The 21,271-nt window shown below is 42.9% G+C and overlaps 4 protein-coding genes across 4 annotated transcripts; 3 read left to right on the forward strand and 1 right to left on the reverse strand.

Annotated features, from left to right (window-relative positions):
- Nucleotides 1-927: 927 nt before the first annotated feature.
- LOC136452877 (transcription factor RAX2-like) lies at nucleotides 928-2,415 on the forward strand. The gene is made up of 3 exons (XM_066453460.1): nucleotides 928-1,159; nucleotides 1,522-1,651; nucleotides 1,764-2,415. The coding sequence occupies exons 1-3, from the start codon at nucleotides 1,024-1,026 to the stop codon at nucleotides 2,413-2,415; spliced, it is 918 nt and encodes a 305-aa protein (XP_066309557.1). The 5' UTR covers nucleotides 928-1,023.
- A 4,695-nt stretch (nucleotides 2,416-7,110) lies between these two features.
- Nucleotides 7,111-7,635, forward strand: LOC136452879 (uncharacterized). The gene has a single exon (XM_066453461.1). It carries the CDS (start codon nucleotides 7,129-7,131, stop codon nucleotides 7,456-7,458), a length of 330 nt encoding a protein of 109 aa, XP_066309558.1. The 5' UTR covers nucleotides 7,111-7,128; the 3' UTR covers nucleotides 7,459-7,635.
- Nucleotides 7,636-11,009: 3,374 nt separating this feature from the next.
- On the forward strand, nucleotides 11,010-11,623 carry LOC136452880 (uncharacterized). The gene has a single exon (XM_066453462.1). It carries the CDS (start codon nucleotides 11,059-11,061, stop codon nucleotides 11,383-11,385), a length of 327 nt encoding a protein of 108 aa, XP_066309559.1. The 5' UTR covers nucleotides 11,010-11,058; the 3' UTR covers nucleotides 11,386-11,623.
- A 681-nt stretch (nucleotides 11,624-12,304) lies between these two features.
- LOC136450384 (mitogen-activated protein kinase kinase 1-like) lies at nucleotides 12,305-20,565 on the reverse strand. Its single transcript, XM_066450788.1, has 8 exons — nucleotides 20,394-20,565; nucleotides 19,974-20,061; nucleotides 19,062-19,199; nucleotides 18,092-18,316; nucleotides 17,773-17,955; nucleotides 17,456-17,676; nucleotides 13,061-13,106; nucleotides 12,305-12,970 (listed from the first exon to the last, which is right to left on the reverse strand). The coding sequence occupies exons 1-8, from the start codon at nucleotides 20,465-20,467 to the stop codon at nucleotides 12,878-12,880; spliced, it is 1,068 nt and encodes a 355-aa protein (XP_066306885.1). The 5' UTR covers nucleotides 20,468-20,565; the 3' UTR covers nucleotides 12,305-12,877.
- Between the last annotated feature and the right edge of the window lie 706 nt (nucleotides 20,566-21,271).

The raw sequence follows: 21,271 nt of genomic DNA on the forward strand, positions 1-21,271 counted from the left end.
AAGTCGATTCAACGACAAACTTGAGCTGAAGCGGTTGCTCCTACTACGAGTGGACAAACTGCATTCGGATCAGATCACAACTCTTTGGTACGGAAATCATTATTGTCAACCAAAACCAAAGCCGAAATGGATTGTTTGATCCTCATCCAAAACATGCAGTGCAGTGTGCGCCGGTTGTTGCGCAGTACATATCAACAACTAGTTTTAGTCTACTAATAATAAGAATACATACAAGAGTGCATTCGCGGATCTTGATGATCAGATCACACAAGCAAGCGCTTGTAGACATTTTGTCGCTTGACCGGGCGTACCTATGGATGTGAGACGATATATGGGGACTGGCCGGTGCAGCTAGAACGGTCCACAAAGAGACCACGTGCGTTTCATATGTCTGTTAAAAATTCAGGGCAATACATGTTCAGAGCCACGAATTAATGCGGCCGGACGGGATTGTCTACTATGTTTTTTTTTTGAAAAGGACGGCCGGTATTGTCTAGTATGTTTTTTTTTTGGAAAAGGACGGCCGGGCTTGTCTTACCATCGATCGAATTCCCACGAAACACACAACACGACAATTCTTTTCAAAAAAAAAAAACCGACAATTTATTAGGAGCTTGGCAGTTGATCTTTTCCCTACTTTTCTTGACATATAAACGTAGATGTCGTCGACGACTAGACGATGGAGACGCAGTTTATACATGCACGCTTGGTCAACTTGTTCGGAGCGAGCTAAGCGCGGGTGCTGCCGCTACCTCGTTGGCGTGATATAAGCCCGGGAGACGCGACCAAACCTCTCCAGTAATCCCGCTGTCTGCTCTGCTCCCTCGATCTCCTTCCTCTGCATTCTGTGATTCTGTCGCCTCCGGCCTCCCTATATCCCACTTGATCATCCACCATAAATAGCTCGTGCCGGACGGCCAGCCGTGCAGGTGAAGGTGAAGGTAGCCGCACGGTGCGAAGCTAGCTAGCTAGGAAAGGGCCGGCCGGGACGATCAGGACAGGACGAGGGCGCCGATCGAAGCGATGGGGCGGTCGCCGTGCTGCGACAAGACGAGGGTGAAGCGGGGCCCGTGGTCGCAGGAGGAGGACGCCATCCTCAGGAGCTTCGTCCAGAGGTTCGGCAATGCCGGCAATTGGATCGCCCTGCCGCAGAAAGCAGGTAATAACCTGCACTACAGAAAGTCAGAAACTAGCTTGCCTCGGTTTATTTTCTAGTCTTTTGCTTCTCTTTTTTACCACCACCACCAAGAACCATCTATCGCTTTCCGCGTGAATGCAAGCTGCAAACATCAGTGGAGTTGGTGGCGCACGGTACTAGTCAAAGGCTTCAGTTTGGTCCATTTAGGTTTTCTATAAGCTGCGGTTTGGTGGAATAATTCTCTTTGATCTGTGAATCGTCATCTCTGGTTAGGTTGACGAAGCGTAGTTTAACTGACCCTACGTATGCAAGCAAGCTTACGATTGAGATACTCAATTACAGTACTCGTTAATTTGATTATTGTCTCGTACTACGTACGTCAGGGCTGAAACGATGCGGTAAGAGCTGCCGTCTTCGCTGGCTCAACTACCTCCGCCCGGAGCTCCGACACGGCGGCTTCACCGACGAGGAAGAGAACCTCATCCTGTCCCTCTACGGCGAGCTTGGAAGCAAGTACGCATTCATGCATTAACTATCTATGGGCTAACGCTAAACACAGACCATGGATGAGATGAGAGGCATGCATGCCTAACATCTAACTGCATGCATGCGCATGCACGTACAGGTGGTCGGTGATAGCGTCCAGGCTCCCCGGACGGACGGACAACGACGTCAAGAACTACTGGAACACCAAGCTCAAGAAGAGGTACTTGGCGTCCACAAGAGAAGCAGGAAGGCCGCCGACATCACCACCAGCGGCGCCTCCTAGCGGCGATGCTAGCACCGCCGCCGCAGACAGCCACCAGGCCCAAGAGGATGGATCCCTTCTTCCGCTGACACCTCCAGCCCTCACCGATCTCGATACGGCAGCGTTTGTTGACACGGGTGCTGCCGTCGTCGACGACGACATGCTCCTCTTCAAGTCCGAGCAGCTGTACGCCGAGCTCCTGGGTCTCGTCGAGAAGCAATCGCAAACTGGACCGTCCACTGGCGGGGACGAAGCGTCGACAGCAGCGACGACGCCATCGTCGTCCTCGTCTGGAACAACAAGCAGCAGTCCGACAGTTAGCAGCTCAGGTAGCTGCACCTTGTGGCCCATGGACGTGCATGACACAACGCTGCTGTCCGAACCCACCACCGGCCTGTTCGACGCTTACGGTGTTGGTGACGCGTTCGGAGCGGCGGCTCTGCCTGCGGACTCCTTCCATGACCTGCTGGCCTCATCTTACGACGATGTTACTGCTGCGGTGGCGCAGGATTTGCTGTACTACCAGTAGTGCTAAAGGCAGCATGCATGGCTTGGTCAACTTGGTTACTAGCTCCTTATCGAAACATGTGTTTTATGTAATTCTAACATATGAATTTTTTTGCACCATAAGATTAAGATCCAACAGCCTCTACCCTTCTTCTACCTAGCCTTCTTCTACCTTCAGACAATTACAAGATCACAGATCCACATATCATAAATCACATATCACAGAAAACAATTTTTTTTCTATGGAAGAACAAATTATACAGCGGAGACGATGGATGCAGAGGGCGCTATCGATTGAAAATCTGTCTCCTCTTCATCGGAATCCAGCTGGCCATTTCCTTTGCTGGGCGCACTGTCCTCCAGGCGGCTTCCCATGCCGCCCAGGCCTTCCCTGCGTACATCCTGCTGGTGCTGCGCTGCCGCGTCCAAGCCTCGTCGTGTGTTTCTTTGTGCAAAAAATTCATGTGTTTTTTCGTGTTAAAACACATGTGTGTTATATAACATTTCTGGGAAAAAAACTTGGTTACTAGCTACAGTTAGTAGGTGCTAGGCAGTGGTTACTGGTTAGACGATCGATGATGACGAGAAGAGACGTCATGATGTCCATGCATACACTCCCAGACTCCATTGGTCCTTCCTGTCAAGATTACTTGTCGAGAGCAGAAAGCAAATGTTCACCAAAACTTGATTTATCTCCACTCGAGAAGGCCGGGTAGGTCCTGTCCACGTGGAAAGATTGAATATAGAACCTCTCGATATTCATATTCGACCAATAAAGGAACATTTCAGAACAAAAAGAAAACTCTCCAAAAATTTGCATGGGCAAAACTCAAAAACTAGGTGAACCTAAAGGTTTCCGGAGCTCACAGAGCCTCCACTCTTGGAAAACACCGGAGCACTGGATAGTTGCAGATTTGCACTATAGACGAACCCACTGAGGGTTAATTAACCTGATTTGTTTGCAACCACGTTAAACCGCATCTTCATTTTTGTTGTAGTCGTCCAATCTTAAATAGCCATCTAGATCGTGCCCATCCATTCTCTGTTTGTTTTCCCTTTCTCCACTTCTCTGTCGCGTGCCCTAGCTCGTGGCCCACGGCTTCTCAACGAAACCATCGCACTACTCTACCTCCCACATATATATATATATATATATATATATATATATATATATATATATATATATATATATATATATATATATATATATATATATATATAGAACTACTACTCTGTAGCTGGCTACAAAATAACTTATTCTGTAGCCACTTTGAGTTACGATAATTACTATATTAATTTATGAGATTATAGTAACTCCTTACTAAGTGGTTTACTATAACGTTATGATAAATATCCCCGTATGTTATAGTAACCCAACTATAGTAAATATATATTGACATTATGGTAAATTAGTATATAAAATTATGGTAAATAGAGGTGGCTACAGAATAACTTATTCTGTAGCTGGCTACTGAATAGCCTCTCCCTATATATATATATATATATATATATATATATATATATATATATATATATATATATATATATATATATATATATATATATAATATAAAACTTTAAATGCGTGCCAGTTCACTGTTTCATCACTGGGTTTCACTGTTCATCCGGCGCCCCCAGACTCAGATCCCTGTGGCGCAACAGTATCGGGTACCGGATCCGCGGCGGACAGTGTCCAACCCGATAAGAAAACAGTACAAACCCAACAAAGAACAGTATAAACCCGATACAGAACAGTATATGCCCGTTATGGAACAGTACGCACCCGTTTCATCTTTTTCCCCAGAACAGTACATGCCCGTTATGGAACAATACGCACCCGTTTCATCTTTTTCCCCTTTTTCCCGCCCTCCTTCCCACGCGCATATATATATATATATATATATATATATATATATGCTTTGAGAAACTATCATCTACATGTATAGCAAAGTACTCCCTCCTCTGAATAAATCAGTTCCTAAAGTTGTCTTAAATCAAAAAATTTTAAAGTACTCGATCCCTCTATCTATGAATAAATCAGTTCGTAAAGTGGTGACCAGCCAGACTGTGACCTACAATAGGTGGCGTATCCATCATCCAGACTTCGGGTCTGTAACTGCAGCTAGACCATTCTGCTAGCCTACCCCTCAAGCATCCTTTCAGAGTTTGTAACCAAAGACCAAACCTGATATTAACATTAAGGGCAAGTTTGGTATCGCTCCTAGAACTAGTCCGCTTTGCTCTACCCACAATCTCCGCTCTCTCGAGCCGGATAAGATACATAAAGCCCAAAAAAGTAGCTTTGCTCGGCTTGCTCATCCGTACGCCCAAGGTCTTCTCCAAAACACCCCTATGTGGGCAAAGGCATTGGGGTGCGGGGGCGAGCCATCGAGGAGTGGGGCCGCTGGGGAGCCGGGGCATGGGGCCGCAAAACCACCTGGTGGAGGAAGCTTTGGACGGTGGAGGAAACTAGAGCACCGAGACGCAAGGAGGCCTCCTGAGCGATAAGGGTTGAGAAAGCAAAGAAGAAAAGGAAGGAAGAGAATAAAAAAAAGAAAAAGGCATTATGGATACTTCATCCATTTTATCAAAACAGCTTTAATTCCACAACTGTCACTGGCCGTGCTGCTCGAGGAGCCGAAGAAAACAAAAGCTATTCCATCAGCGCAGCAGAGCTATACCAAACAAACCCCTAACTTTTTTAAAACCCTGTCCACCAAAGTATTGAAAATTGCCCCGCAGCTCAGAGAAATAATTAATCAATATCAATATTTCCTTGCAAGTAGCAAAATAAGCAATTTGTGGCGGAAAGTCAAATTAAGGCCGCTTTGAGATCCATGACGTCGTAGCGAAAGGGATCATCCAACAGATAATAGTACATAACAACGCTAGATGACGATGACACCAGCTTGAACGAGCAGGGATGACATTAGCGCGTCATATTGGTACTGACACTCTGACAGTGTCATGCTTGCATCATGCCGCCGTGGTACCAAGGGCGGGCCGCGGGCGAGCGACGACCATGTCGAGGGGGCATGTAGTGATGTAAAGAAGAGATCGAGCAGCCTCAAGCAAGAAACCTGCCGACGTTTTGACGCTCCCCTCTTTCATGCCTGCCAAAGCCAAGCGCCGGCACCTACGTTGTAACGGAATTCTACGTGTAACATACCTAGCTACGGCCTTCCGGTAATCCAGAAGGCAGCATAGGCACAGCACAATGCATGTCGATCGATGGCAACCAATTTCATTTCCCATGGCCGATCGTTGTTTCCTTCTCTGGTCGGCAACGGCAAGGGCATTTTCATTCATGGCCAGGCGAGGCGTGTTCTTGAGAACGAATGGCCGCAGCTCCAGGCCTGCAGCCACAACACAAGCCCCGATACGTGAAGGGTAGGGATGAAATCGGATCGGAGCGGAGCGGATAATGGCTTTCCCATGTCATAATCTATTTTATTTTATCGGATTCGGAGCGGATCGGATATTATACGGATTCGGATGCGAATACGGACTTTTTAGGACGTCGGAAATGGTACGGATTTAGACCGGTGTCAGAGCAGAAGCGGACTTTTTTTTAAGTCGGATAATATGTTACATGTTGTTTTTTTACTATGAGAAACAATTCATTAACCAAAATCATAAAGCGATATACAACTCGAGATAACCACCATCAATCCACAACTTCGATTTAAGAGCTCACAAAATTAAAACAAGTTCTCAGTTTAGATTTAAGAGTATAAAACAAGTCGTGCAAAAGAAATAAAAATTCTTAATTAGTATATATATAGTTGCCGGCAGGCACGGAGCCAGCGGTGGGGCTAAGGGGGCTCCAGCCCCCCCTACCGCTCGCGAGCAAGCGAAGCCCCGTAGAGCCGCCGTCTGAAATTTCAGCGGTAGATGTACAGGTAGGAGGGGCTGAGATTTGCTGGACATCTTTTCTTATTAATTGCCGTTGTTTAGCCCCTCCTAAATTTTTTCCTAGCTTCGTCCCTGGTTTCCGGCTTGCTTCCAATCAGGCATATAGGCAATCACTATGATTACCATTCCATGTCGTGTGAATTAAAACCTATAATTGATGAGCTTTGCTTGTGGGCTACAATATAATAATGGGATGGGCTAACTTGTATTCTTACCACTTGGACTACTTAAAATATTCGGATTATCCTTATTATAACTATGGGATAATCCGTGTTTAATTATCGGATAATCCATATCCGCCGAATTTCGTCAATCCCATATCCTACGCCACATTCGCAGATAATCGAATTCGGATTATCCACATCCGCACAGATATTCAAAACACTTATCCGTATTCTTAAAATTCAGATTCGAAGCGGATTGAAGCGGAGGATTATCCATACCACTTTCACCGCCGGTGTGTGTACACATGCAGGCCCTGTGTGACGAGGCATGTGCCGGAGCTTCCTTCGGGCCTGGGTATTATTGGGCCGAAAAAACTCCGGGTGCTCACCTCACACGCGTTAGGTTCGTCGGGTTCCAAATGCGGGCCTGTGCGCGGGTAAAGCGCTTCCGCCTGCTCAGGTCAAACCGTCAGAGTCTCAGAGACTGCTTGGACCCCAAGTTGCAGGCCGCCACGGCACACGAATCCCGTGGTCGCCAAGGAAACGTCCGCGTACCGCCGACCGTTTCCGCCTTTCCGGGCGAGCTATAAATCTGTCACCGGTCGTCTCCTTGTCATCAACTCAGCATCAGCAGCAAACAAAGGCAAACCAGCACGATGCGTCGCGAGGGCCGGCAGCACGGGTGGGTGTTCACCGTCGACCGCAGCCTGGTCGACCAGGAAGGCAAGTACCGCGCTCGCGCGGTGCAGGTCGAGGGCGCGGCGGTGGCCAACGGCGGGTTCGTCAGGGCGCCGCGCAGGCCCACCAACCACTCCAAGCCCGCCGTCGGCCGCGCGTACAAGGGCCAGATCGGCAAGGGATCAGAGGCCGGGTCCGGCAGGGGCGGCAGGCACAAGTTCAAGCACGACGAGGTCAAGATGTACTACCTCCACCTCGAGGGAGCCGACGACGACGGCGCCGTCGATGTGTATGACGTGGACACATGAGGCCAACTGCATTCCCAGGAGGAGAGTACATGAGTGTCGTATGTTCTTGTTTCATTTTATCACCAGACTTTGTTGTCAGAATCGGAGACCTTAGCTTGCATGCACGTGACGTTGTGCTTCACCTCAATGTTGTTAATTAAAAGTTAAAATTTCTAGCGGTTGTAAGCTTCCGGCTATCATTTATTTTATGAGTCAATTCCCACCGTGTCATTGAAAATTTTACCTTTTCTCTCACTGTCCTTGAAATTTTCGAACTCCTCCCACTGCCATCCAAATAATTTGGGTTGCCATTTTCGTCAAAATCTGTTAAGTTTGCTGCTAAGTTACCATTTTGCCCCTCCTAAGCAAATGATGTGAAAATTAGGGGAAAAAAAATCATATTTTTTCATATGATTTTGGATGAAGATGATTTTTATATAAAAATTGTAGCTCTCGATGAGACCTACAACTTTCTAGTCTTGAGTTTTTTCATTTGATGTCATTAAGATGCACAAAAAAAAAAATTAAACAACGTGCCTTGAAAAAAATCATATCTTTCTTATATGGTGTGAAATGGAGATACTTTTTATATGGAAGTTATAGCTCTTGATGGGATCTACTAATTTATAGTTTTGAGTTTTTTTTATTTAAGATCATTACATATTAATCGCGTACAAGCGCTTGCCATCTTGGGAAAATGATATCTCACTTAGGCGCTGCCAAACGGGTTAGATTTGAAAATGGTCATTTCCTAATCGCGTACAAGTGCTTGTCGGCCAATTTTTTTCACCCTAATTTTCACATTCTTTGCTTGGGAGGGGCAAAATAGTCATTTCTAGATCAATTTAACAGCAAACTTAACGGATTTTAACGGAAATGGTAATGAGGGAAATGTGAATTATTCAAATGGTAGTGAGGAAAGTTCGAATATTTCGATGGCAGTGAGAGAAGAGGTAAAATTTCCAATAACATTAAAGGAATCGGCTCTTATATTTTATCATGCACGATCTGCTCGCAGCCTCTCACCAAGAAATCAAAAAGGACATGCGTATAGATATAAATTGCACATATATTATTATATACTGTAAATAATAGTAACTCTTCTCAGTGGACCCTCTCTAGATAGAAGATAGAACCAACAAAATTTTTAGTGTTTTTTTTTTGGCAAAACACAGCATAGACGCAAACATGTCATTTATTATTAAAAAAAAGCGTTCGTTAAATTCTAAATCTAGAAATGTGAGCACCCACGTTAAGTGGAAGGCTTCAACCCAATGTACAGGTTCCAACGTAAGGTATGTCTATTCAGTTGAGCTATGCTCAGTTTGTAATTCTCAATGCTTCTTGGGACTTGAAATTCTTAAATATCCATATCCTCGTATTTTCAAGTTGTTTTTTTTAGGGATTCAAGTTGTTGTTGATAGTGTGTAAAAACTACATTCTTGAGTGTGGAAGTAACCATGTGCGAGTTGTTGCATTCTAGTATGAGCTTGAAGCCAATTTCCTAGTGAGCTGGTAGAGGCGTGAAAACATGACTTCTATCGGTTCCTCCTTACAAATACGATATAAATTATAACAAATCTGTAACTAGAATCTTTTTGCCAAATATTTTTCAAAATGGTTCCCGCTCTTTAGAGAGGCTGCTCCACAAGAGGAGCCATAAACCAGAGTTCTTTTATGAGGAGCCAAAACCCTGTCAAACTGTGCCTTATTCTTAGTGTGGGTTAATGCTTGTGCTTTCTTGTGTGAAATTTTAGTCTTTCTTCTTGCGAGACCCGGTACAGATGCAAACACTCACACAAGCATACACTCACCCATATGGACTCATGCACGTACAACCTACCCCTATGAAGCATGTTCAAATAATTGAGTTGGACATGCAAACATCGGTCACCATAGGTGCACTCATAACGTCATATACACAAGCGTACACTCACCTATATGGACTCATGCACGTACAACCTACCCCCTATGAAGCATGTTCAAATAGTTGAGTTGGACATGCAAACACCAGTCACCATAGGTGCACTCATAACGTACTTGTCGACGGACACATTGCCTACCACTGAAAGAATAATATATTGTTAAATCTAGGAAAATATGAACACATGGTCAAAGTCAAGACTTAAACGCTGGTGGGTAGGTTTCCACCATCCGAAACCTAACCATTTGACCTATTGCTTAGTTCGCAAAATTTCCTATCTTTCAGGATTAATTAACGTATTGATGTTGCATCTCTAGGTGCTGCAGGTATTAAATCGGCTTCTGTTGATTTGTATGGTTGATTTGTTGTGAGAGAAAAATACTGTTCCACGGCTGATTTATACGGATTAAAGCCGGCTGAATAGCACAAACGAACATACTATACTGGTGCCGAATTAATTGTTTATATTACATATTGTTTTGATCTATGTACCTAACGGGGTGATTCAGAGTTTGATTTATGCTCATGCTTCAATCCAGTCATGCACAAGCAACTTGTTTTTCAGTTCCATCTAACAATGATTGCCAGATGTTAAGATTTTGTTTGGATGCAAATCATTTTTGAAGTATTAGAGAAATATTATGGTTTTACAAAATACTTTAGTTTTCAAAAGCTACTAGGTGTTTAGATATAACAAATGTTGTTGTCTCTAAAACCAAAGTTTTAAAAAAAAAAACTGTAGCCTTTTTAAAAACTCCACTCATGATCTTTTTCTGAACCATAGTTTTCTGTCTCTTTGGATATAAAACCAGAGCTCTATGGTACTACAATTTTCAAACAGCATGCTCGCTGGTTGGTTTCTGAGCTGATAAGCCCGGCTGGTGCTGGTTTGTTGTGAGGGGAAAACACTGTATCATGACTGATAAGCCTTGGCTGAAACCAACAAGCGAACAGGCTGAAAAACTGCATCATAGGTCCTAAGTTTATGATTGTTTCTGGAGAACGAGTAAATTTTAGCAAGTCCGAGTCATGCATCATTTTAGCAAATCGAGTCATGCGTCATGCGTGGTTAAATAATTCATATAGCACAGTTGATCATAACAATGTAATGCTATAAAAAGTCTATAAATTATGAGATGAAACTTTATGTTGAGATGGGTCATTTCATTTATCAACCTAAAACTCATGTAATGGTAAGGTAAGGAATGCATTGTAGTACACACCCACTAATTGTTGAATAGTTCACAAAAGAATGGATTGGATCGAAAGGACTTTTCTACTTTGAAATAACAAGAGAACGAAAACAAGCAGAGAAATAGGAATACGAGGCAGTTGAGAAGTGACATTGGAACGTGCTTATGTGACTTCTGTAAGGAAAAAAAATGAAAGGGTGCAACAGAATGCACCACTGAGCCTTATATACGAACTTTACGAAGACAGATAAAACGTTGTATTTTCCGAGGCCCAATATCTGCCCCCTCGGCCTGGCCCAACTGTAGCCGACTCGTTGGCAAACGTGAGATGAAAATCGTCAGGGACTCGACTCGGACTTGGACGCCAAGTTGCCGACCCTGACGAAACCGTGACCGGCAAGGAACCGTCCGCGCACCGCCGCTCCCGGGCATATAAATCTCACAAGGCAGCCCCTGATCCAGCCGCACACATTCCCCACACAGCAACCAAGGCAAACCAGCACGATGCGTCGCGAGGGCCGGCAGCACGGGTGGGTGTTCACCGTCGACCCCAGCCTGGTCGACGCGGAGGGCAAGCAGTGCCGTTCCCGAGCGGTGCAGATCGAGGGCGCGGCGGCGGCCAACGGCGGCTTCGTCAGGGCGTCGAGGAAGCCCACCAACCACTCCAAGCCCGCCGTCGGCCGCGCGTACAAGGCCCTCATCGGCAAGGGAGAGGCTGGGTCGGGCAGGGGCAGGCACAAGTTCAAGCACGACGAGGCCAAGTTGTACCACCTCTACCTCGAGGGCGCCGACGACGCCTACGCGGATGCGATGCTGGAGTTCGACTGGTAGTCCTACTGACATGGGTGTGTGAATATATGCGGTGCTGGAGTTCGACAGGCCTCATTGCCAGGAAGTGTAGAGATCGATCGCCGATGTAGGCTTCTCTGTGTCTTCTGAATCTAAATGTGTTTTGTGATGTGAATAAACAGACTTTGTTGTCACGAGAATTTTGGGATCCGGAATGTATCTCGAATCGGAAATCAATCTTGATCCCCAAAGTTCAAATTTGTAAAGTTGATTTTTTTTTTGAATTTCATAAAGTTGAAATTTTAGCCGTGCGAGTTTCTGTTTCTTGGTCCTGGTTATTTTTAAATGTAATAGCGTTCATGCAGTTAAAGACAGTGTTATACTGTTATTTTCTGTCACAAAGCGTATTTATATTGTCAAACAATATGGTATTTTTAGAATCCTCGATTTCAAGACCACGTATCCTCGGACTCGGACATCAACAAAAAATACATACACCACGGATCCTCGAGTCACCTCGACTAAGATGTAAGCCTCTGCCTAAAGTCCTGTCCTGAGTGAGTCCAAATCTCTGAATGTGTGTCTGAGTTTGAATCTGAATCTGAATGTGTGTATGAGTTTGAATCTGAATCTGAATGTGTTATTTTGCCAAGCTCTGTTGCTTTAGCATGAGTTGGTTTGGGGACGACAGATGTGCTCGACTAAGCTCTACCGCAGCCAACACAGACGAACAACATACTCCTACGCCTATTCACTAGAGAAAAGATTGACGGTGTCAGCAAGAGATCGAGAGGAGGTAGGACCGAAGAAGCACAAATGAAGATGTCAGCAAGGGACGACTCAAGTAAGGCAGGATGGAACCATCCCCGTTTTGTTTTTGGTTGCAAGGAACAGACTAGTGAATATTCACTTTGGAGGGATGCCCTATCCTCCAAACCCCAAACCCCAAACCAAACAACACTGAAAGTAGTACCATCGTACAAATCTTAAGAGCATGTTTGGATTTCTCGGCGTATTGTCTGGAGAAATCTTGAAAGGGAAGATAACGAGCTAGGGAAGGCAAACAGCGACGTGGAATCCAAACACGCCTTTAGCTAATATTGCCTCTAAAGGGATGACCCTGTGCCTCCTATACCCCAAACCAAACAGCACTGAAAGTGGTATTGCCCCATCTCATCCGGTCCCCATCCCTGAACCAAAAGCAGTGAATTTGAAATAGCATCCTTGAAGCATGTTGGCAAGCATGTTTTGAATATTCAGTTCGTCCCTTTTGAATCTTCCGCTAATAATAAGGCTGCAAAAGTTAAAACAAGACTCACAATCACAAGGCCCGTCACAACAATAGCTACAATAAGGTGACCATACGGAATGCAGCATGATTCCCTCTACTCTTATGCTCAGCTAGCCACAAGGGGCTTGGATCATATAATGATGTTATGGCATGTTCATGTAGGGAGGCTGCAGTTCAGGAGGAGATGGCTTCGAGGCCAAACCCTGAAGGCACAACAAAGGCTTCATCACCCAACACGACAGGCTATTCGGGTATATTCATTGGAGGTTCCAGGTTCTCCACGAGAATCCGCAGGTCTAAATCCTTATCCTCGAACTTCTTCAAAAAAGGGTGATTCTGCAAGAACAGAAACAACAATTCAGCATGTCTAAATCATTTATAAGTGATGCGATTCATTAGAAAGCTAATTAGTCAGGCAATGCTAACCAAGAGTTCTGAAGCAGACATCCGCTGAGCCGGATCTTTTTGTATGCTGCAAAAAGATTATAACAAAAAAAAAATGTAAACATTCAGTACAATACGCACTTACAGCGTGAAATAGCAATGATAACTCAAAAGCATTTCCTTTTACAACTCTTTTCATGAAAATGAGATGTCAGTAAATGGAAATAAAAAATACATTAGTGATTAGTACACTACACAGGAGAAAATTGACTAGGGTAGGTACAGCCCAGGTTTATTGATCTTGAAAACACTGTCAACATAAGGTCATGGCCATCAATCGCATGTGCTTCAAATTAATTTTGCGGGGGTGGCAATGGACATAACTTATGTTAAAAAAAATATGTTATGAGCGTTTTATCATTATTTTTTATAGATTACAACATCTGATAATAAATTAACCATAGACATACAAAATTCTATGACAAAAATGATGAAAAATACATAATGTACTTTTTCACATAGTTATGATGTCCACTATTACCTTCAAGCTCAACTTGTACGTGAGAAACAAAAAGGACAATATTATTAAGAGGTAGATTGGGCCAATTAAAATTTTGAAATAGTTTGGGGGATTAAATCAAACTGAAATTTTGTTTGGGGTTATTACGGCTCAGCCAAACTTGAGGGGAGTAATTTCAAAATTTTCCTTTATCTAAAGTGATATAGTATGTATTTCAAGGGTTAAAGAAGTACCAAACCTTACTTGTATTAAGAGATATAAGATAGGATATATACAACAACAACAACAACAACAACAACAACAACAACAACAACATAGCCTTTCAGTCCCAAGCAAGTTGAAGTAGGCTAGAGTTGAAACCCACAAAGAGCCCAAAGTCACGGTTCAGGCACTTCAATAGTTGCTTTCCAAGTATTCCTATTCAAACATAGATCTCTAGGTATATCCTAAGCTTTCAAATATCTTTTTATTGCTTCCTCCATGTCAATTTCGGTCTTCCTCTACCTCTCCTCATATTATTAGCTTGACTTAGGACTCCACAATGCACTGGTACCTTTGGAGGTCTCCTTTGGACATGGCTAAACCACCTCAACCGATGTTGGATAAGCTTTTCTTCAATTGGTGCTACCTCTAGGCGATCACGTATATCATCATTCTAAACTCAGTCCATTCTTGTGTGACCGCAAATCCATCGCAACATACGCATTTCTGCAACACTCAGTTGTTGAACATGTCGAATCTTTGTAGGCCAACATTCTGCTCCATACAACATAGCCGGTCTAATCGTCGTTCTATAGAACTTGCCTTTTAGCTTTTGTGGTACCCTCTTGTCATAGAGAATGCCAGAAGCTTGTCGCCACTTGATCCACCCTACTTTGATTCTATGGCTAACGTTCGCATCAATATCTCCATCGCTCTGTAGCATCGATCCCAGATTCCGAAAGATATCCTTCTTAGGCACTACTTGACCTTCCAAACTCACATCTCCCTCCTCCTGTACAACTCCGTCAAAGTCGCATCTCATGTATTCGGTTTTAGTTCTGCTCAATCTAAAACCTTTAGACTCAAGGGTCTGCCGCCATAACTCTAGTTTTCTCTTTACTCCCGCCTGACTTTCGTCCACTAACACTACATCATCAGCGAACAACATACAACAAGGGATATCCCCTTATATGTTCCTAGTAACCTCATCCATTACCAAAGCAAAGAGATACGGGCTTAAGGTTGACCCTTGATGAAGTCCAATTTTAATCGGGAAGTAATCTGTGTTACCATCATTTATTCGAACACTAGTAACAACATTGTTGTACATGTCCTTGATGAGGGTCACGTACTTTGATGGGACTTTATGTTTGTCCAAAGACCACCACATAACAATTCTTGGTATCTTGTCATAAGCCTTCTCCAAGTCAATAAAAACCAAGTGAATGTCCTTCTGCTCTCTAAACCGCTCCCTAACCTGTCTTATTAAGAAGATTGCTTCTGTGGTTGACCTTCCGGGCATGAAACCAAATTGGTTTGTTGATATTTGCGTCGTTCTTCGCAGGCGCTGCTCGATGACTCTCTCCCATAACTTCATAGTGTGACTCATCAACTTAATTCCCCAATAATTAGTACAACTTTGGATATCTTCCTTGTTCTTATAGATTGGTACCAATATGCTTATTCTTTACTCAGGTATCTTGTTCGATCGAAAGATATTGTTGAACATCTTGGTTAGCCATACTATAGCTATATCCCCGAGATATCTCCACACCTTGACTGGGATACCATCAGGGCCCATCGCTTTGCCTCCTTTCATCCTTTTCAAGGCTTCTCTGACCTCCGATTCTTGAATCATCTGCACAAAGCGTCTGTTAGTGTCATCAAACGAGTCGTCCAGCTGAACGGTGGTGTTCTCGTTCTCACCATTGAACAATTTATCAAAATACTCTTGCCATCTATGTCTTATCTCATCCTCCTTCACCAAGAGCTGCTCCCTCTCATCCTTTATGCACTTGACTTGGTTGAAGTCCCTTCCTATCGCGAGCCCTAGCCATACTATAAATGTCATTCTCTCCTTCCTTCGTACTCAAACGTCGGTACAGGCCCTCATAGGCCCGCCCCTTTGCCTCACTCACCGCTCGTTTTACAGTCTTCTTTGCCACCTTATACTTCTCTATGTTGTTTGCACACCTGTCATGATACAAGCGCTTATAGCACTCCTTCTTTTCCTTAATAGCCTTTTGCATATCTTCATTCTACCACCAAGTGTCTTTTGAGTCGCATCCGCTCCCTTTGGTCACTCCAAGCACCTCTGAAGCAACCTTCCGAACGCATGTTGCCATCTTCTCCCACATGTTGTTTGCATCGCCTTCATCATTTCAAGGGCCCTCTTCAATGACCTTTTCCTAAGACCTTTGATGCCTCCCCTAATAATTTCCACCACTTCGTTCTTGCAACCCTAGCTTGTTTGTTCCCACGAGCTTGCACCAGAAAGTGGAAGTCAGCCACCACCAGCTTGTGTTGAGCGACCACACATTCTCCAGGTATCACCTTACAGTCCACGCATGTTCATTTATCCCTCCTTGTAAGGACAAAATCGATTTGACTAGAGTACTGGCCGCTACTAAAGGTCACTAAATGAGACTGTCTCTTACGGAAGAAAGTGTTAGCTATCATCAGATCAAAAGCTAAGGCGAAGTCTAAGACTTCCTCTCCCTCCTGGTTCCTACTACCATATCCGAAACCCCCATGAATCGCCTCGAAACCTGCACTTGATGTACCTACATGGCCATTAAGATCACCTCCTATAAAGAGCTTCTCGCTACTAGGGACAGCTCTAACCAAGCGATCTAAGTCTTCCTAGAAAAGCCGCTTAGCACTCTCATCATGACCTACTCGGGGGGTATACGCACTAATTACGTTTAAGACCATATCACTAATGATAAGTTTAACTAAGATTATCCTATCCCCTTGCCAGAGCTTACCTCCACCACATCATCCTTGAGGCTCTTATCAATCAAAACTCCTACTCTATTTTTATTTAAAGTTGTCCTTGTGTACCAGAGTTTGAAGCCGGTATTGTCCACCTCCTTCGTCTTCTGCCCCTTCCATTTAGTCTCTTGGACGCATAAGATATTTACACGCCTCCTAACCGCTGTGTCCACTAACTCTCTTAACTTACCTGTAAGGGACCCTACATTCCAGCTACCTAAACGGATCCTAGTTGGCTCGACTAGCTTCCTTACCCTTCGCACCCGCCGAGGTAGGTGTGAAGACCCTTGCTCATTTTGCACCACACCCGGGCACCGATGTGGTATATGTATGACATTAACATGCTAAGCAACACATTATGGCCCAACTAGCAAATAATCGTAAGCTTCCTTGAGAACCCACCAACTACAGTTCCAGAGTGAAGTAAATGTAAGAAAAAGATCTTAGTATTTATTAATCACCAGAAACTGACCTATTGTAAGAGTTTTACCCTATGAATATTGGTTGTAACTGAACCATTGATGTCCAAATACTTGTGGCACAATTTCAAAGTTTTCAGCAGATACATTGCATGATCAACTCTAGTGTGAATGGTTGTACAAAAGTTCCCATGACAAAATATGGGCTTAAGTGGATTTCACTAGTAATTATCTCAAAACTTATTTGCTGACTAATGAGACATTATGTTCCATTAACTAGTGAAGCTCAAACGCTTACAATACAGCAATTGTACTGCTCATCCAACAGGTAAAGAATGTTTTAGCACACAAAGTCCTCTAGCTGTAAGGATCAATGGAATCACCAGAAAGACTGCATTTCCATTAATAAGCAAGTGACATTAAGTAGCTTTTAATAGCTTCAAATACTTCTGTTAATAACTAGCATAAAGGCATTGATAATTATTTTTCATGATTAATTTCAGAGAAGAAATTTTAGCATACCAAGAGGAGATAAATGAGCAGAATTCTGGAGAGAACTGATCTGCAGGTGCAGAAGGTGGTGGCTGATCGACAATAGCCTCCAGTAGTTCATAAAAGCTTAACCAACCTTCACCTTCTGAAGGTATATAAGGGAACCGGCCAATAGCACACTCAAGTATAACTAAGCCCAAACTCCATATGTCACTTTTGTAGTCATAAGAGCTACCACTAATCCGCTCAGGCTGAAGAAGAAAAGAACTGTCACCACATATTAACGCATTCATTGATGAACATAAACTAGCAATCACATGGCATGGAACGTGATGAATTCAACATACCGCCATATAGTTGTAGGTTCCAACAAATGTATCTCGCTGACCTATTGAGCTTGCTAGCACAGCACTCACGCCGAAGTCAGTAATCTTGACTTCACCTTTACGGTTGACCAACAAGTTAGATGGTTTTATGTCCCTGTGAATCACATGTCTTTCATGATGAAGATACAATAAACCCTCCAAGACCTGAATTAACATAATACTATTCAGTGTTATGTGGGAATGTAGTTTCAAGTTTCAAAAGAAGCAACAACACAAATCTGAGGTTATTCCAAAATTAGGAGAAGACAAAGCAGAAAACAAAGGCCAACCTTATACATACCTGCTTACAAAGTACCGCAAGGTATGGCTCCAGAACAGTCTTCACTTGCTTAACAATGTCTGCAAGCGATCCACGGTCCATGTACTCAAGAACAAGATATATTACACCATTGTGGTAAAAAGATTGATGGCACATAACTATATGAGGGCTCTGTGTTGCTTGGTTTATTTTGAGCTCCTGAACTATTTGTTTACGAACTGACTCCTGAATGTTCATTTGAATACCCTGCAGAGGAAATTGTAACACTGGTCAATCCATCAAGTCACAGACCATATGGATGAAATGACGCAGCAATCTGCTCAGCAGAGAATTCCAGAAATTTTCACTTAGTAAAATACATTTGCTGATGTACTATCATTCATTAGCATCAATGGTTAGCTTATTCACAGGTTTTGCATGTAAATATATATTGGTAGATGCTATGGCTATCTTATTCATTGAGCATTTGCAACCTCAGTTTACGTTTTTACAAGAGTGCATGTTGCCATGTTGTAAATTTAAATGGAATCAGCCATATCATTACAAAGATGAGTAAACAAAGCAACCACATGATAAGATGCAGAAAATTCTGATTCTCAGAAAAATGCATACCATGTAAGATTAATTTTGAAGAAAGATACCATGCAGATCTCTATGTGCCATAGAGAACTTCATTACTATTTGCTAGATTCCAAATGACTGACATGTCTCTGTTTGTATAGAGTTGGCACCTAACAACCCCTAACATCCTGATAATTATCCTAGCAAACCAAACTAGCTGGCTATTCTTAGGGAGGGATGAGCTGAGCTGAGCTACCCATTACACCATATAAAGAAACAAGGGTTTGTTTTTCATGCCAAGAAACACAAGTAATAGAAAAAAAAGGAGACAATATATGTCTAGGGTGTTCTAAATTATGCAAGGTACATATTCTACATCTAGGCAGTGTGTCAGCTGTGTGGCCCACCAGGAAAAAAGAATGTAGTTTACCTTTAAGGCATACAATGTCCCCACCCATTTGTGCCTCACTAGCTGGACAACACCACCACTTCCTTTGCCAATGACTTGAATCATCTCAAGATCATCCATTGATAACTGCACATCTTCCACCTTCAGCTTTGTTGATTCCTGGGGAAACGATGTGATTCAAATTCAGAAACGACATGATAGCCAACCAAAATATAAACGAGTCAACACTCTTAACACAAAGTGGAAAACAAGGATCCTTATCGTAATTGAAGTTAAAAAATGATAGCCAATTAGCCATTGGGTACAAAAGATCATCCAAACTAGTTAGAGATAATTCCAGCAGTGGAGTTTAATTTTCTTTGAAACTGGGATGTCTGCACTTCTATTCACTGAACTGAATGGAGTAAATCTTACACAAACCATAACCGGAAGAGGAGATTGAGAAGCCAAGTCTTATGAAAATAGAAATAAGTCCGACCTGACTTTGGGCTCAAGCTAAAAATCTGACTAAAACAAATGTAAACACAATAGGAAGCCTCCAGACTCATAAAGGAAAATGAAGAGCGCATCCGACAGTACCTAAATAACAGGCATATGAAAACCAATAATAAGCAACAATTCATGGAAACCTGTCAACCTAGTCCATACAAAAGGCACAAAATTTATAACTTATCCCTGAAAAATCCACATTTCTCCATGAGGATAAACTTGAAACAAAAAAAGTAGACAAAGAACACCACTCAGTCTGCGCCATCGCACAGATTCCATTCGTCGAACCAAAGAAAGCTCTTTTTACCAAATAACAACAAAATAGATGGTCTGGAAGTATGTGTGCTTATACTAAGTATCATGTGCAAACCTACAATTCCACCATGCTAAGTACATTCCGCAACAATACTATAGCATGGATCAAGAGCCCGATCTGGAACTCACATCATCATCCCCATTTTCCTCGGAGATAAGCCGCAAGCCGCTTTGATTGAGCCGCAGCTCACCATCCTTGAACGTACCACTTGCCGTCCTATAAAAAAAGGCACCAGGCATCAAATTCAAAGATATCGGTTCTGTTTATGCATTATCTTCAGAAGATGAATAGTCGAATTCGTGGTCAAAATCGAGGAATAGACAAAATTAAGCATGATCTGGATAGACAAAATTAAGCATGATCTGGAAGTGGAACCACAAAGTAACATCTATAGAGCACTTAAAACGGCAATATACGAAGAGGAACCACGAAGTTCCCGCTTATAAATATAGCCTTTAACAACTCAAATCACTCCGATAACACTGGATACTTCAAAAAGAGAGAGGGGTGACAGGGGTAGTTGAGGGTAAGGAATCGAGGGCACTGACAAGAACTTGTCTACGGGGGTCTCCTGCGCCGGCACGGAGAGCTTGAGCTCCTTGAGCATCTTTTTCCCCTTCATGGCGGCCTCGCTCTCGTCGTCGCTGTAGGGTTAGAGACGGAAGTGGCTGGCTCGGGGAGGAAGAACCCAAGAAGGCGAGTAGACCGGGAGGGACGAGAAAAGCCAGTTTTTCGGGAACTGGACTCCCGTGCCACTGCACGGTGGGGTTCTGGCACTGACGCATTCCTATACTGCTCGTGCTAGGAGTAATTTTGTAGTCTAAAGTTTTTATATTTTATACCGGAAGTGATTTGGTAGTCTAAAGTTTTTATACTCCATCCATCCCAGACTATAAGTCATTCAAAAGTTTGACCAAATTTACGATGAGATAATAATATTTATGGTACCCTATCATTAGGTTCTTCATTTATTTTTATAACATATCTATTTGATGTAATAGATATTTGTATTTTTTTTATAATTTTGATAGGTGTTTTGTCTCTCTAAAATTCTTAAAATGACTTGTAATATTTTATACCAGAGCCGATGTCGGTCCCTAAACTTGCATCGGTTGGATGTGTAACAAATCCCAACAATGTTTAGATATTTATAGATAATCGTTTTAAAAGTTTAGGGATCAAGATGACATAAGGATGCAAGTTTACGAACCGCTACGGGACTTTACTCTTTATACTACACCTGTTTAAAATCATATATCATTTTGACTTTTCTAAATATACAAAATTTATTATGTGTATAACCATAATATATATCTAGGTGCATAGTAAAAACTAAAAAAACAAAACAACCTATAATTTAGGATATGGGTGGTAGAAAAACTCTCTGTCTATTTGTTTAAGAGTTGCTACCAGGAATCAAACATAG

The sequence above is a fragment of the Miscanthus floridulus genome, chromosome 5, assembly GCF_019320115.1.
Source record: "Miscanthus floridulus cultivar M001 chromosome 5, ASM1932011v1, whole genome shotgun sequence".
Taxonomy (NCBI): Eukaryota; Viridiplantae; Streptophyta; class Magnoliopsida; order Poales; family Poaceae; genus Miscanthus; species Miscanthus floridulus.